The sequence below is a fragment of the Netta rufina genome (genome assembly GCF_964035555.1).
Source record: "Netta rufina genome assembly, chromosome: 14".
Taxonomy (NCBI): domain Eukaryota; kingdom Metazoa; phylum Chordata; class Aves; order Anseriformes; family Anatidae; genus Netta; species Netta rufina.
In genome coordinates this window covers 15,951,780-15,967,412 of record NC_140137.1, presented here as the reverse complement: position 1 = coordinate 15,967,412, position 15,633 = coordinate 15,951,780, and the positions used below count along the sequence as shown (strand labels likewise).

At 52.1% G+C, this 15,633-nt stretch overlaps 1 protein-coding gene across 8 annotated transcripts in view; it reads right to left on the bottom strand.

Moving 5' to 3' along the window:
* The window catches only part of COL23A1 (collagen type XXIII alpha 1 chain), a 152,463-nt gene extending 140,637 nt beyond the window's left edge, over window positions 1–11,826 (bottom strand). For 7 of the 8 annotated variants that reach the window (XM_084295499.1, XM_084295496.1, XM_084295498.1 and 4 more), the window contains exon 1: window positions 10,017–11,826. In XM_084295499.1, the coding sequence (XP_084151625.1) occupies window positions 10,017–10,073 (57 nt within the window). In that variant the 5' untranslated portion in view covers window positions 10,074–11,826. The remainder of the gene's footprint in view (window positions 1–10,016) is intronic. The other variant, XM_084295495.1, reaches the window with a different exon arrangement.
* Between the last annotated feature and the right edge of the window lie 3,807 nt (window positions 11,827–15,633).

Sequence of the window (15,633 nt, the reverse complement as noted above, 5' to 3'; positions counted from 1 at the left end):
ATGCAGGCAGATAGTAGGCTATACAGGCTTCACAGCAAGGAAGGAGGCTGCGTGCACGCAGCCAGAGCCCGATGCCACCCAGCGCTGCCCGAGCCTTTTTTGGTCCTTGCTCAGGGCATACATTAAAAAATAACAAAAGAGCAAAAGGATTTGCGCTCCTTGGGCTAGACACTGGCTGCTACAACACGAGTTTGTCTGAGTTCAGGGCATGGAAAGTTTCTGAATTTAAAAGGAATTATCTGTTTAACACAGACTGGATTAATTAGGGTTTATTGCAGAACTGTATTCTGCACTAGAAAAACACCACCACATATTTATCAAATTTTAACCATGATTACTGTGTTTTATTGTTTCATAAACTTGGAGAATGTCATGTCATGATCTATTTCATCTCCGACTTTCCTTTCCATCTAGAAACCATTACATCTGCTCCGCGGAGAAGCCGGCCCGGCTGCACACGGACGTACCGCGGGATCCTGCTTGCAATGAAAGCGATCTGCAAGCGATTCTCATGGAGAGCAATCCTCGCAGGCATCCTGTGAAGCCAGAGCTAAATAACAAACAGGGGTTGCACAAACAGCGCCGAACACCACGGGCAGCTTGGCCGTGCCACTGGGGGCTTGCAAGCGATTTTCTAACCCCCTTGCTCTCTCCACCACCACAGCAGCACCGAGCTCTCTGCTCCAGCCCTCACGAGCTCCAGATGCCCTCACCCACAGCAGTGGCTGTGCCTGCGACCGATCTCCTTCCCTCTTTATTCCAGCCCCACGTGGGAATTTCATTTACAGCCCCTCTATAGCCACCCACCCAGCTCTTCATTCAGCTTCAGTGGGGTTTAAATCCCATTTGGATGTTCTGGATTTACCAGCCCGATTACAGGGCTATGTTCTGCCTTCTCTTGATGGTTTTCTGGTCTCTGTTGGAACAAGGGAGATACCCAGACAACAAAGCCTCTGCCTGACACTGCCTGCAGTTCCCCCAGAGCTGTTGAACTGATCTGACACCACATTGGAGACATCGTGCTCCAGGCAAGCTGGGTGCAAAAGCCTCGCTTTGGTTAGCCCCACATCAGCACCCCACCGAGCAGGAGGGCTGACCATCCCCACGCTTCTTTAATCATAGCTGGCATCCCATTAATGCTCAATGTGGGAGTTGTGGCAGGCTCCGAAGAAGGGAAATTCTTTCCATGCTGCCACCCGGGCGCTGTGGCCATGCAGCAGGGCCAAGCCCACACCGTGCCAGCAGAGAAAGGAAGGGACGGAGCAGCTCCCCTCCGGCCCTCCCCAGGTTACTGACGGCCGGTCTCAGAGCTGGGAAAAGTAAGAAAACCCTGCAAGCAGGTACCTGGGAATAAAACTCCAAGCAGGGATAAAATCCTAATACCCAGCCCCAAACACCAGTGACCGGGTGCCTGCCTCTGGCCACGAAAAGCCAAAAAAAAATCCAAAGCTTCCCCCTCGTTACCCACCAAACACACCATTCACCCTCAGGTGCCACCACCACATCTATCACAGAGACTTCCAGCACTTATCCTGCTTCTTATAAAGCCTGGAGAGCTCGATGTTAGCTGATAAACTCTGAAACAATAGGATTTACAAGTGCAAGAGACACTTCCCCCCCCCCCCCCCCCCCCCCTTTTAAAACTTCTCTATTTGAAGCAGTTTGCTGGGATTTCTGCCAGGGTCTGGTGGAAAGTTTTTACATCTGGGCTGTACAATTAAAATGTCAAAGCCGGAGATTATTTACTGTATTAAGAGGAAATCTAAAGAAAAGCCACACATTTTTGAGTCAGATTCTTCACTGAATTATGCCGGGACCATCTCCTCATTCAGCACAGGCCAGTATTTCACATACTGCTACAACTGGGACCGGGACCCAGCCACTCTGAAGCTCTTTGGTGCTTTGCCCCGTTCCCACCCCAAATCCCTCCCTCCTTCCCCAGCCGCCCCGCTCACAGCAGTGCCTCGAGCACCCCCCAGCACGGCAGGCACCCTCACCAACACACCATTTGCTCCCCTGCATTAACAGCTCAGACTCTGCAGGTGATTACGTGCAAACTGCCTGGGTGTGAGGCTCTGGCAGAGGTGGCAGGACACATCTGTGCTACGCAGGCGTGGTTCACTCACTAAGGCTGCTGCTTCAAGTCACAAGGACTATTTCAGAGCCAAACAAAGCAGGTAAGGTTGCCCAGGGCAGCAGGTTCCCATTCAGCTCCTGCAGACTTGCAGCAGGATGCTCACAGCAGGCTAACAGCATCAAAACTGTGCCCTTGGGCAAGAAGGGTGAATTCTCAACCTGTCAGGTTCCCAGGACTACCCAGTTAAACTGCCTGGGGAAACAGGAGATGGGTGCAGGTGAGCTGTTCCACGGGACATCGCCGCAACCGGACAAATCCACATGCACAATCCTAATAAAAGTCCTCAAGCCCTAATAAAAGCCATTCAATCCTAATGAAGACGAAGCAAACCCATTAAGGACAACCAGGACCAATTACCTAGCTAGAACCAGGACTGAGCACAACCCGAGGACCTGACGTTACGTTGGGCTGGGAGCTGCCTTCCAGCCACAAGGGGCTCGCTGCACAGCACAGCCCTGAATGAACCCGAGAGCATGGCCAGAGCACGGGGTGCTCAGCAGGCTTCAGGAGAGCACCGAGCCACCATCCTCGAGCTGCTTGCTCAGGAAAGGGCAGGCAGCACAGCAGAGCATCCACCAAGAGCTGAGAGGCTGCCGCTGTGAAGCAGGTTTGCTGTCGTGACAAGTTGATGTGCCTGCAGCCCTTGAGTTACAGATTACACCAGGATCCCTCCCCCCCAAGCCATGGCTCACCCAATGGGAAAGACATTTCTGATAGGGGTTGGTGCCCTTTTGGTTTTAATTATTCGTTCGCAGCTCCATGTTGGGAGGGTGGGAAGGGTGGAAAGACCACGAAGGAAATGACATGTCAAGATGCATAAACTGGTAAGGAAGACAAGCAAACCAAGAGGGCTCCTGCAACCAAAAATATCTGCAGAGAAGAACTTGGGCTCGCCAGGCCCAGTTTGAGATGCATTATTTATAGATGAGAGCTCAAGAGTCGCATGAGAACAGAAAAGAGGCTTAAATGATAACACATTAGTGATGTTTATATATCCAGCCCAATCCCTAAATAGGGACCCAGGCAGCGGGGCATGCAATTTTGATGTATTTTTACCTAGAGGAGCTGGAAAAAAAAGCAGATTTCAGCTGCTGGGAGCTGCGTGAGGTGCTTGGCCCTGACTTGTACCATTTATGGCTCCAACCAGCAAATCCCTTTGTGCTGCTCAACAAAAAATCCTCCCTGACTTTAATAAATAAATAAATAAATAAATTTCTCTTAAAACTGCTGGGAAGGACGCCTTCCTTGCAATAGTCCCACAGAGGTGTTCAAAACACGGCCCTCGTGTTGTCCCTCCCTGGAAGTGAGGGCCCCGATTAGGGCTCGGCTGCACAACCCCAATGGAGCAAAACCAAACCATTTCACAGCCCACAGCCTGCCTGGCTCCCCTTCAAAATGCTGGTAGCCAGGAGAAGGAAATCAAACCCCCAGTCCCCGGGAGGATCTCGGCCACTTGGTCCCCTCACCGTGCTCCTTCCAGCTTCTGCCCTTGAAGCCATCAGACAAAGACAAATCACCTTCAGCAGGCGATATTAGCCAAGCCCTCGGGTGCTGATGGCTGCACCACCCACAGGCCCTTCCACTCTGTCCTGATTTGAGTGGAAACAGCTCCAGCAAAGGGCCTGGATCTGCTGGGAGCCGGGCTTCAGCTGGCCCCACTCGTTAGGCTACCCCTTACTCCTTGGCACGGGAACAACCCCAAAGAGCAAAGACTGATGGCTGCAGCCCAGGGCCCCACTTCCACCAGGACTATTGCAAATTCCTGCTGAGCACCAGGGTCAGGTCCTGGAGCAGTTTGGCACAGAGCAGCAGGCGGCTGGCACCGCTCAGCAGCCACCTCGCCGCCCGCCTGGCACAGCCCCAGCTGGTTTTATCAGCGCTGGCGAGCTGCAGCCTGCATCCCGAGCAGCCGCTGCCAGCCCCCTGCATTCTGCAGCTCGTCCTTCCTCGTAACAGCTCGTCCTGCCCCAGCACCATTTATTTTAACTGCGGGCATTAAAATAAAACACACACAAGCAGGAGCGCAGTCAGCCGAGTGGGAAAAGCTGCCCCAAACGGAAGGTGAGGAGCTTGACTGCTGATTTTTCCCCTTACAGCAGAAACCTCACCTCTAGGAGTCGCCTTCCTGCCATAAGGGCCGCTCCACCTGCTGTTTTTGCCCAGATCCCCTCTTGCTGTGTTTCTCCAGGAGCCATCTCAGCGAGGGTTCCCAAATTCCCCAGCCATGTCCCTACAGACCAGCCAGGCCACCCGCTGTGGCTCGCAGCCCTGCTGAACCTCCCTGCTCAGGAGCCTGGGGAGCACACACACACCAGTTTATGGGGTAAAAGCAGCGCTTCACACGAGCAGAGCGTTATCAAGGTCAACAGCTGGGAAGGTAAAGACCCCTCAGAAGCATCTTGGGGCTGAAGATCTTAGAGCTGGGCCATGTCACCCTTCCACAAGCCCAGCCACACGCAGGTAGACACCTCCACACCTCTGCTTTGCTTCCTGACGCAACGAGTTTCACTCCAGTGCATCTCAATCCCCTACTTCATCTTTTAAAAGGGGCAGAGAAAATGCAGGGACTTTCAAGCATTTAATATTCATTCCCAGGCTGAAAGGCAGCCCCACCTTGCCAAGAAAGGAAAAATATTAAATACCACAAGACTCACCACAGAGCCACGTCCTGACCTCCTGGAGACCTCCGGACTCAAGCCTGATCCAAGCAATCGATGAAAAGCCCCAGGAGAGCTCAGCGGGTGACTATGAGACCTCTCAGCACCACAGCGAGCTCGGGCTTTGCAGGAAGGGGAGGGAGAGGCCCTCGAACACACCTGGGCTGAAGGTGGTTCATCAGGAGCAGCAGCTGTACGCAGTTAGTGGCAGAAGCAGGTGAAGCCCTGCTTGTTAACGCCCCAAATGGGGCAGTGGTGCTCCCCTCTGCAGGATGAGGGGAGCAGCTCTGCTGCATTTCCATCCCTGTTCCCTGAGACGTTCAGAGGAAGCAGAGATGCTCCTCGTACCTCTCCTGGGAAGGGAAGCAGCGGCAGTGGGGTCACTGCTGGGGTCGGAGGGGATGTGAAGGGGGCTGTGAGGGAGGGAGCTGGCGGTACAGGGCCAGCATTGTGATGTGTGAGCGAGGCAGGGGCGTCTTCACCCGCCCCTCCCATGTCACAGCCCCGGGCTGGGGTCAGTGCTGCTCTTCTCTTGGCCACGGAAAGGACCAGGAGCTATGCAGCTGAGACAAGAAATCCTTAAAATGTGCATTTGGACTTTTAATACTTGCATTAAGAGCTTCCCTATGAATAAGCTGGAAAGTCCAGCACGTGGTTCTGATTATCTTGCCCTGACAAGGATGCTGGGAGGCATTCAGAGGTCCAGCGCTCCCCACTGGGGCTGCCAGCACATCAGGCTGCAGGGCAGCAGCTAAAGAATAAAACGCTCCTTCACGTGACGATGCTTTGAAAGGGGGTTTTGGATCCCAAACGACACAGCGTCAATGCGTGTGTTCCCCTCCCTGAGCGCGTGCAGTTTTACACCTAGGGAAAAGCAAACATTTTCAACATTTGGTGGCAAAGGCCAAACTCCTTGGGGAACCAGTGCCAGGTTTGACGTTGCTGGCTCAATTCAGTCGCTCTGCGTGGGATTTCTGCCAGAGGCACTGAGCTCACTGTGTAAAGAGGCTGAAATTCAGGGTAACGAGGGCACGTAGACATGCGGCCGTGATACAGCCATAGGGAATCCCAAACAACAGCAGTCAAGGCTTCCAAAATTAGGTATCAAATCATTTTTAAAGTAACACAGATCAACAAAACTGTTGTGTTCAAGCCACACATAATTACCAGCCCAAACCAAATCAGGACGGAGCCAACCAGCATCACCCGTTCCCCACAACGCTGTTCCCCTGGGATGAGCTCTTGGCACAACATCATCTAGCGGGGCCTATCTGGAGCAAAGAGGAGATAAAGTCTGCAAAAAATGGTAAAAGAAGATGGCATTTATTCACCAAGGAGAAGGAATGTGTTTATCTTTCCTTGCTCTTCTGTTTTCATTGCATTTTGTTTTGCCCACTTAACACTAACAAGCACTAATGAGTATACACACACAGAATTACATATGTAAAGGTGTGTATATTTATATCCACATATATATTGGTATAGTTATAAAATAAAGACCTTCTTTGTGAACACTACCCATGGATGGGATGGAGATGGGGTCCTTCCAACTTCAGATCCCCTCACTAACTCAAAAAAGTGGGTTCTTTTTTCTTGCTACCCCCCCAGTTCCTGCTTTAACAAAACGCAGTCTCCCCTCCACTCTTTTTTTTTTTTTTCCCCTTGCATACAAGCGGGGAAGCCTGGCTTTTATCAAAGGCCTGAACATGTCTTTGTGTCGCTACAACCGAGGGGAGCCAAAGCAGGGGGGTGGCTGTGCTGCTGCTCCTGCAGATACTCCAAACCTCGCGTGTCTGATCGTCTCCAGCGCAGCCGTCTGCTGCCAGCACCAGGGCACGGCAGCGCCTGGGGACGCTGCGAGCATCGATGCACTCTGACCTCGTGTCTGTGTGAAGAAACTGTTTAAAGACTGGGAATCTTTTCACTGGGAAAATGAAACAGAGCTCCCTAAGGTCTGGCTTAATTCACATTGAAGCAGCTCCCAAGCAGCTAAAATGCAGCGCTTTTATCCTCAATGCCAAAGCGGGCTGCGTGAACTGCCAGGCTGGGCCTGAACGTTTCTTCCTGGGGAAGCTAACCGTACCTTTGGGATTTAAGAAAGATTTGTATACAGCCCTGGTCTACAAAACGGGGAGCTCAGAAACAAAAGCAAACCAAACAAAAATCAATCAAACAAAACAAAACAACAACAAAAAAGCCACAAAGAAATAAAGAAACTGCAGGAGAAACAACCAGCACGCACAGCTTCTGGCCAGGGCTCCTCTGCCTGCACCCCATGTCCCAGCACAGGATCAGCACACCCTGGGAGGAGGGCAGGGGCAGGCCCACAGGCAGCGGTCACCCCACTCCAGAGTGAAGCCTGAAGGACTGAGCTGGAAAAGCCGTGTTTTAGGATGCAAAGTTTAGGAAGAAAACGTTAAAGAAGCAAATGAACACAAGGCATCCATGGCACAGAACTGCCGTGGATCACAGCACCACCAGCACGTTGCACCCTTCCACCAGCACGTCCCACACCCGATGACCTTCCAAAACCAAACCAACACAAACCAAACCCCAGCAGTTCGTCTCAGACAAGCTAACACCAGCTGCCAGTAGGCAAAAATCCAGCTCTCTCTTGAAAAATGGCACGAGAATTCCTTACAGCCCTCTATCGAGACCTGTTATTGCAGCCAGCCATGCCCTCCGGTCCCACTGGCACCGTGCTTTAGCCTCTTGCACTCTGCAGAGCACAGCTGAGCATGTTTGCATGTTTGCACGACAGGGACCCGGCAGCATCATTATTATTATTTGCTTGGAGTTATTGCCAAAGCCTCCCAAAACACGAGGCAGACCGTATCAATACCAACTGGGCTCATCTTCCAGACAGATCTGCTGGGGAAAAAAAAAAAAGAAAAGAAAGAAAGAAAAAGACAAATCTGTTCAACATCTCGCCCAAGCTCTTCAATCTCTCTCAGTGAAGCAGCACAAACCCGCCCGCTCCTTCCACGCCGCGTGCCTCGTGCTGGAGTAGCACGAACAGGGGCTGCTCAGAGACAGCACCAAACAGGGAGAAAACCCAGACAAAGTCAAGCCAGAAAGAAACATTTCCAGATGTACAGGACTGATAGACCTCGTCTGCACTGCTCTTTTTTTTTTTTTTTTTAGAAGCCTGACCACAAGCGTACAGATGGCTGGGAACTCCGCTGAACCTATTCAATTCCTCTTTGTAAACACTTCCCTCTCCGTGTCGTGCTCGCTGGGAAACCGCCCAAGAGCCTGGGGCACTGGGGGTACAAACATCGGTGGCAGCACGGCTTTAGGAGGTCCACCCGGGGCCACGAGGCTCCCCGAGCAGCCCGCACGGCAGAGGAGCACGGCTGTGCCGTGGGAAGGCCAGAAGCAAAGGGAGAAATGCGGGATTTCCTGCAAGTGCACCAGAAATACTGCACGTGGGGCTGGAGCCAAGCTCTCCCCAGGAGTTGTCTTGGCACAAACGGGCCCAGGCAGACAACGCGCACCAGCGGGAGCCTTCTGGTGGGCTCAGCGGCATTTGGGGAGGTGCCGCTCAGCAGCAGCAGTTAAAGGCTGAGAGCTGCCAGCGTGAGCCTCTCCGTCCATCGTGTCAGGGGCTGGGCAGCCTCCAGCACCGCCGGTGTCACCACTCTGATGTATTACACGGCCTTCCCCGGGTACGGATCGGTTCCTCTTGGCATCCAAGGCCTGTCACGATTGCAGGCATTTTCTGAAACTAAACCATGGAGACAGATGTAGTTCAGCAGAAGCCAAGCGCTCTTAACATCTTAAATAAATAAATAGTCCAGATTTAAAGTGCGCCAGAAACATGAAGTAAATACAACCAACGCAGCCCTAAATCTCTACCCCAGCCGAGATTCCGTATGGCCACAGAAAGTCCTAAAAGATGAATTTGAGGTCTTTCACCAGCACCTCCCCCACTTCGGTTTGCAGAAGGGTGGGCTTCTGGCATCAAACCAACATTTAGAGCAGTGACAGGATCTAAGCCCCGCCGTGAGCCCCGTAGCTGCGCTCCAATCCACCCCACACGTGCAGTTCTTTCTCCTTGCCCCACTGCATCCCTATAAAAAAAGCAAACGAGCTCATGCCGGGTGGGCGGGGGGAGATGCCGGACCCCGCAGTGCCACCCCCTTGGTTTTCAGCAGCTCTCGCTCGTACCAGAGGCTGGGAGCTCGATCCATCTGCCGCGGGGATGAAACCGAAGAAGCACCGTGCTTGCGCAGGCTGCTGAGCCCTGCTGTCCGGGAACGTCTCAGCAGCAGCAGCAGCTCTCCTGCCATGGGATAAAACAAAGACTGACGGGGACAAACACAGAGCAGGTGGAGGTTTAATTAGCTCACTGAGCCGTGGGATTGCAACCTGCAAAGCTGCGCTAACGCAAATGCTCACGCCCACCACGCTCGGCCTCGGGGTGGAAAGCACAGCGCGAGGGGACGGTCGCCTCCCCGGGGCTGGGTGCTGCGCCCCAGTCGTGGGGTTAGCACGGGGTCACCGCTGGGAGACGATGAGAATTGTTGCCTCTTGGGTCCGATTTAGAAAAGCAGAAAGAAATCCATCCTTTTCACTGTCTAGGTTAGCACGGCAAGACAGGTGCAAACAAAAAAAGCTCAGCGACTGAATGTGCCTCGCGCTGCTTCTCCAGGCGCAGTGCCACCACGAGGAGCTGTCACTCAGGCCAGGGCACCCCGGGCAGGGCGAGAGCGTTTCAGTGGCAGGCTCCTGCACGGCCCTAAAACGCCTAAACCTAAACCTAACCAACCTAAAACGCCTACAGCCACCCCTCCTGGCACCCCAGGGCCAGGGGACCGGAGGGACAGCCCTGCAGCAGCACTGCCTCCCAGCTCCTCACAACCACGACAGACAAACCCGGAGCCAAATCCTCCGCCCTGGCCACGTTTCGAGCAGCTCCTCGGTGACTCCATGCAGGCAGAACGGCTTCGTGGAAATGGAGGAGTGGGAGCACCCGTCCCAGGCTGCAGGACATCTGCCAGCCTCTTGCCACCTCTGTGCTCAAAGTGCTGCTGTCACCTCGCCTTCCTGAGGAGCGAGGTCCACGGGTCCACGAGCAGATAGTTACTGATTTCACTGAAATACCTGCAATAATGGCAAGCCCCGCTCTGTGTTAAGGATTACGGAGGATGCACCGAGCTCAGCAGCTACTCAAGGCCCTGGCAAAAAGATGATTTCCATGCTGTAAAATTCCCACTCACCTTGATTAACGCGGCTTCTGTTAAGAAGCCCTGTGGCAAAAGCCAATCCTGCCCCATTGCTCCACGCCGCTGGCATCACTCAGGCCGACTTCCCAAGAGCCTCAGCAGTGAAAGCAAAAGGAGGGGACGGCCGTAACCCAGGCGAGTTCCCTGCTGGGTGTCACCGGACGCAGCGCAGACGAGCAGCCCCAACACCCCCGGGGCTGTTCTCATACCAGGAGGAGCCGGGGTGAGGGCGTTCAGACGGAGACCTGCCGCTGCTGATTTAGGGATGAAAGGAGGCTGAACCAGAAACGCAATTCGGAGGGAGCACAACCATCAAGCATGGCAGGGCAGAAGCTGAACAGAAATTCAGCCGTGTTTCTGTCTCAAATGTTTCGTGATCTAACCGTAGCTTTTTCCAAACTTTTTGGAGGTGTGATCCACCCTGATTCTTTGCCTCCATTGAGTACGAAGAGTTACTAGAATTTATTCATCATATTTACCAGTTTTCCCCTTTAACCTCTTTGCATCTTCCAAGTGAAAATAAGACAAAAGTTCCCCGAACTCTGTGTTTCTGCATCTGAAATAATTCCTGGGGTTTCGGTGTGGTCCCAGCCGACATGATCGATGCTTGGCTTGTGTTTGGGGCTGGTAGCAGAGAGAAGCAAAGGCATGGGGCTGGGGTTTGGATTCACACCCACGTCCATGTAGACCAGGCAAGCAGCCCTCCTTAGTGAGCAGCTGCTGCCACATCATCACTTGGTTAAAATCCTCCACGGACTCTCAGCGGCAGCCAGCTTTGGGTCTCACTCAGCACGTCACAATGCTCCCTCCCAGAAGGGCGGTCAAAGGATGAGCAGATTTGGTGACAGGAAGGCTTGCTCCTTCGGTGCTGGAGTTCAGAGGAACGCTTTCCTTTTAGGAAACTCTAACAAGAACTGAAATGGACTCGCCCAGAAATCTGTAAAACAGCCCAAAAGCTACCGATGGATTTATTTCCTTGGGGTTAATTCCCCAGGACCCAACAGGCCTTTATCAGAGTGACAGGAGAGCTGAAGATACATCTGGAGGCTTTAAACTGCGCTGCACCTATTGCCCCCGCAGCCCTAAAAAGAAAAACAAACGACAGTGGCTTAGAGCAGTAAAACAGAGCCAAGCTGCGCCGTGGCAAGGGCAGAACAGGAAACACGCCAGGTCTGAGGGTTGTCCAGGGCTCCTCAGGTGGGACAGGCAGAGGCTGGTGGGGCAGAAACGAAGCCCACCCACTGGAGGGAGAGGAGAGGCAGCAGTCGTACAGCTCCTCTGCTCTGCTTTGATCTTTGATGGCTGTTACCTGCATGCCCCCAGCCAGCCGTGCAGGTGCCTGTGCTTACAGCAGCACACATTTATGCAATTGAAGTCACGGAACATCGGCCTGGAGCTCCTCGGTGCTGGTAAAATATGGCACCTCTCACTGCAGGAGTACAACAAAGGCAGCTGACTGCCCAAAAATGATTTCCGTGCTACAACCTGCTCTGTCAACAGCGCATGAAAAATAAGGTCAGCTGAAAGCACGCTGGGTTTGAAACACGTTCCCATCCCCATGCAAAGAGGATGGATGGAAAACAACAGCACCAAGCCAGAGCAGGTACCGCACCAAGCACAGGCTGCTTTCCGCAATCAGTTCTGCAAAGCCAAGTCAGTGCCCACGTGGGTGACAGCCTTCCATCATTTGGTCAAGAAGGAGAAGGAAACCAAGTGGCAGCAGACGGAGAGCTCCCAGGTGAGGCAGTCCACGAGCGTCGAACCAACCTGCTTCAGCGCCTCCGCTCTGGCCAGGCAGCGCTGGAAGGGCTGGCAGCAAAAAATATCTGTGCCTAGATAAATGACTTCATATGTCGAGACAAAGATAAAGTTACACAGAGCCTCTCGCAGAGGATATGGTCATCGGGTTTATTTTTGTAGCTTTCATTACACTCAAAATAACTTTGGCAGACGTAGAAAAAATAAATTTTCAAAGCCTTCTCCCATTGATGTCACCATTTTTAATTAATTTTTGCTGAAGTGGTCTGAAAACAAACGCTGCTGTGAGAGGGCCAACTCCTGGCGTACCGCTCGGGGCCTCGGCGCTCGAACGCCGCGGTCGCACCAAGCGGCACCAGATGAAATACCGCCGCGGTCGCGCTGGGGGATGGCTCCGGCCCATCAGCCTGTGCCAGGGCTTCTGAGAGAGCCAGCGAGGAGGCCAGACTGCCTTTCAGCTGGTGTCTCTGACTCCGTGACAGAGGCGCTGCCAGCTCTGGGAATAACAGTGGTACCACGCTATTTCCTGCCTCGGGAAGTGCCGGCCTCAGCCAGCACTGAATGTCCCCTCAGGAGGGCACTGCGTGTCGCCGCTGGCTCACACGGGGCCTGAGGTGGGGACGTCAGGTTTGAGAGCAGCCCTCGAGCTCCCAGATTCACCCTGCCCGTCCCTGCATGGCTGGCTGACTCCTGCATCTCCCTCCGGCAGCACAAGGCCCTCAGAGGGGTGCGGAGCGGTGGTAGAAGCGGTGTGTGCAGGGGAGAAAAGCAAGCCAGCAGCAGCACGCCTGACGCTGCCAAGCCATGCCAGGCTGCTGCAGCACCAGCAGACCTCTCCGGACACACAGCAGAGAGTAAATCACCCACAAATCTACTTTCAAAAGGGACTTTGGGCCTCTTCCTCCTTGCAGGCGTCTCCCCGCAGAACACAGCACACGCACCAGTTGTATGCCTGGATGAAGATGCCAGACCAAGCAAGACTCCTGCTCCTCTGTTTGTTTCCATTTATTGCAACCGCTCTTAGAAAACAAGGCCCTGACTCACAGATTTCTATCAGCAGAGTCCTGAAGACGCAAAACATCTCTTCAAGCACAGCTTTAAGGCTCCCAAGGATGAGACCGAGCCCAGCCAAACACCGCAGCTCAGCTCTGCTCCAACATGAGATCAGTCTGCTCTTCGCTTCAGTCAACACATTTCAGCAAGTCTGGCTCGTGCTGGCGGGCCTCAGGCACTGTCCCCAGCACACTGCCGCAGGTGACACGCGCTCCCTTGGGTGGCTTTGGTTGATCTGGGAGAACCACCAGCCCCAGCGCTCTGCAGCGGCTCCTTTCCAGGAGCTCCTTGCAGGGAGCCGTGGGGTGTCGGTGCCCATCCCAGGTAGCTGTGGGGAGAAGCCGGCTGGCGGCCCCTGCACATGTGGCGTGCAGACACGGCTCCAGATGTCCTTGGGACCTTCCACGAATATCCAAAAGGGACGGGGAATGGTCGCCAGGAAGGAGCTGACGGAATGTAGCTGGCAGCAATTTTTATGCTCAAAGGGACGCGGAGCGGCATTTTTCCAAAAGCTGCTAAGATCTGCAATTGGATCATGTTTTGAAGGGGTAAGATTTGCAAACACATGCGAAAGAAAGTAAGTTCCTGCATTTAAATGGCACAATTTGTCAAAAGTCCTTCCCAGACCGTTGTTCTTCATCATCTGGGTGCTTTAACACTTGGCTTCTGGCTAATCTTTAAAAATCCTGGCACAGGTTTTTCTGCACAGGAAAGAATTCCGATTCTTGTTTAGTGCAAGCAAATCCTGTAATTATACTGTCCTAGCCTCCTGTGGGCCAAGGCAGACCAAGGAAATAAACCCTGATGAAAGAAAGTGACTGGCTGGGTATGGGAAGGGATTGGCTTCTCATAGAAGCTGAGGTAAGCAGGGTTTAGAAAACATTTTAAATCTTGACCATGTTGTAAAGCACTTTGTCTCATTCTAAAATACAGAAATTCCAGAAAGATACTGAATTTTAATGACTTTGTTGGCTAGAAAATCATCTCCTGAGGTGACGGTAAGGAGTATTTCAGATATTTAAGATCAGTAGATCAAAGCAACTCACAGAGGCAGAGATCACTGATAATTTCAGAAAGAAACACTTGCTTTCACTTGATATTTTTCCATATCTATTTAAGCATTCTGAAGAAATCATGACTTGAACATGCAGAATTACAGACCCATATACTGAAGACACAGAAAGAGAGAAATAACAGAGAGCTTCTATCACGCACGAGTGTGAAACAAAGAGCCTGCATTAGCAGAGCTCAGTGTATCACATTTGGCCTGCTGGAAAACATCTGCCATTTGTCAGGACTACAAAGCAAACAGAACCCTCTCCTCCTTGATCTCCACCAATTAGGGAAATTCTGTTGTGCTAATTACCTGGGGAGACAAAGAGGGGAGAAGGCAGATAGCGAGTGACACTTGAAGACAACATTTACACCAGAAAAAATTAGGCAGACATTGCAAGTCACTGGGAACCACAGAACATTTCGTGCCAAACTTTCCCAGCAAGATGGGAAAAGTCCATCCATGTGCTTAAAAAGAAATATAAATATGAATAAAAATAAATAAACTGCAGCAAGAGAGCCTCCAGAGTTTGCAAGAGGTACAGAGGATTGTAAGTGATAGACTTCCCTGAGTACACATGGTTTGAATTGCCAAGAAATGGAGCCATCCTGCAGGCTGAAGTACCACTCACCTCTTTGTGTTGCCAAGTCATTATTGGGAAATATTTGTCACATATTAACTGGAACATCAGATTACTACACTGCACATTTAACACTGCTTTGTAATATGTACATACGTTCAAAAGCGTATGATACTGTCTCAGCGTGAACTCGAGACGAAGACAGGGATATGCATCACCCGGCAGCCAGGAAATTCGGAGTTCAGGCTTCTCAGTAACTCTGAGTGCAAAGCCTGCGGAGATACAGCACGCAGAGACACCAGGCATGTGCTGAGAGACGCAGTGCTAGAGCCACGCAAAGAGCTGGAGACTTTCACACCCTCAGTCTGCAATATGAAGAATGAGCTGATGGGCAGGGCATCTTCTGAGGACTTGGTCCTGTTTTTATGTTTGTTGTTGTTTTAAAATCTATTTCTACTGGATTTAGGAGGAGAAGTTTGCTCTCAGGCTCTAGTATGGTACATCCAGAACCTCAAGCCTGAGGGACTTCCTCACAGACCCCAAAGAGTTTTATTTAACTAGAGCCCTTCACATTGCATGTTTCAAAAGACTGCTAAAAAAAAAAAAAAAAAAAAAAAAAAAAAAAAAAAAAATACAAGGGGTGGAGGGGAAAGTCTCCTTCAAAAAAAAAAAAAATTAAAAAAAAAAGATAAAAGCAGTCAGAGGCCACACAACTGTGAACAAAGTATCTGCAAGCACGAAGTTTTAGTCTTGCTTTAAACCCACTTCACTTGCTCCTCAGTTGAAGGCTGTCCTAAAAGCCATGTAAACAAGTGTTCGGCACCTGCTAAGCTGTATCTTATGAGGGATCCCATCCAGAGAAAGAGGCTGAATGTAAGGGAACAGAAACTCTCTGCGAAGTATCACACGCATGGCTCAGGATAACAATAATAAAAACACCGAGCTGCTGTTTCACAGTGAGCCAACATGTGGGGACAGCCTGTCCTCGGTCTGGCCAGCACCGGCAGCACGCAATGGCTGTGGCCCCCAAAATAGCTGGAGGCATTGAAGCCAAAAGGCCACGCTCCTCACCACAGCGGGGTCAAAACCATCCTGCTCCTCACCACACGGGGCCAACACTGCCCCAGTCCTCACCTCAGGACATCTCCCACAAGTGTTTTCCTCCC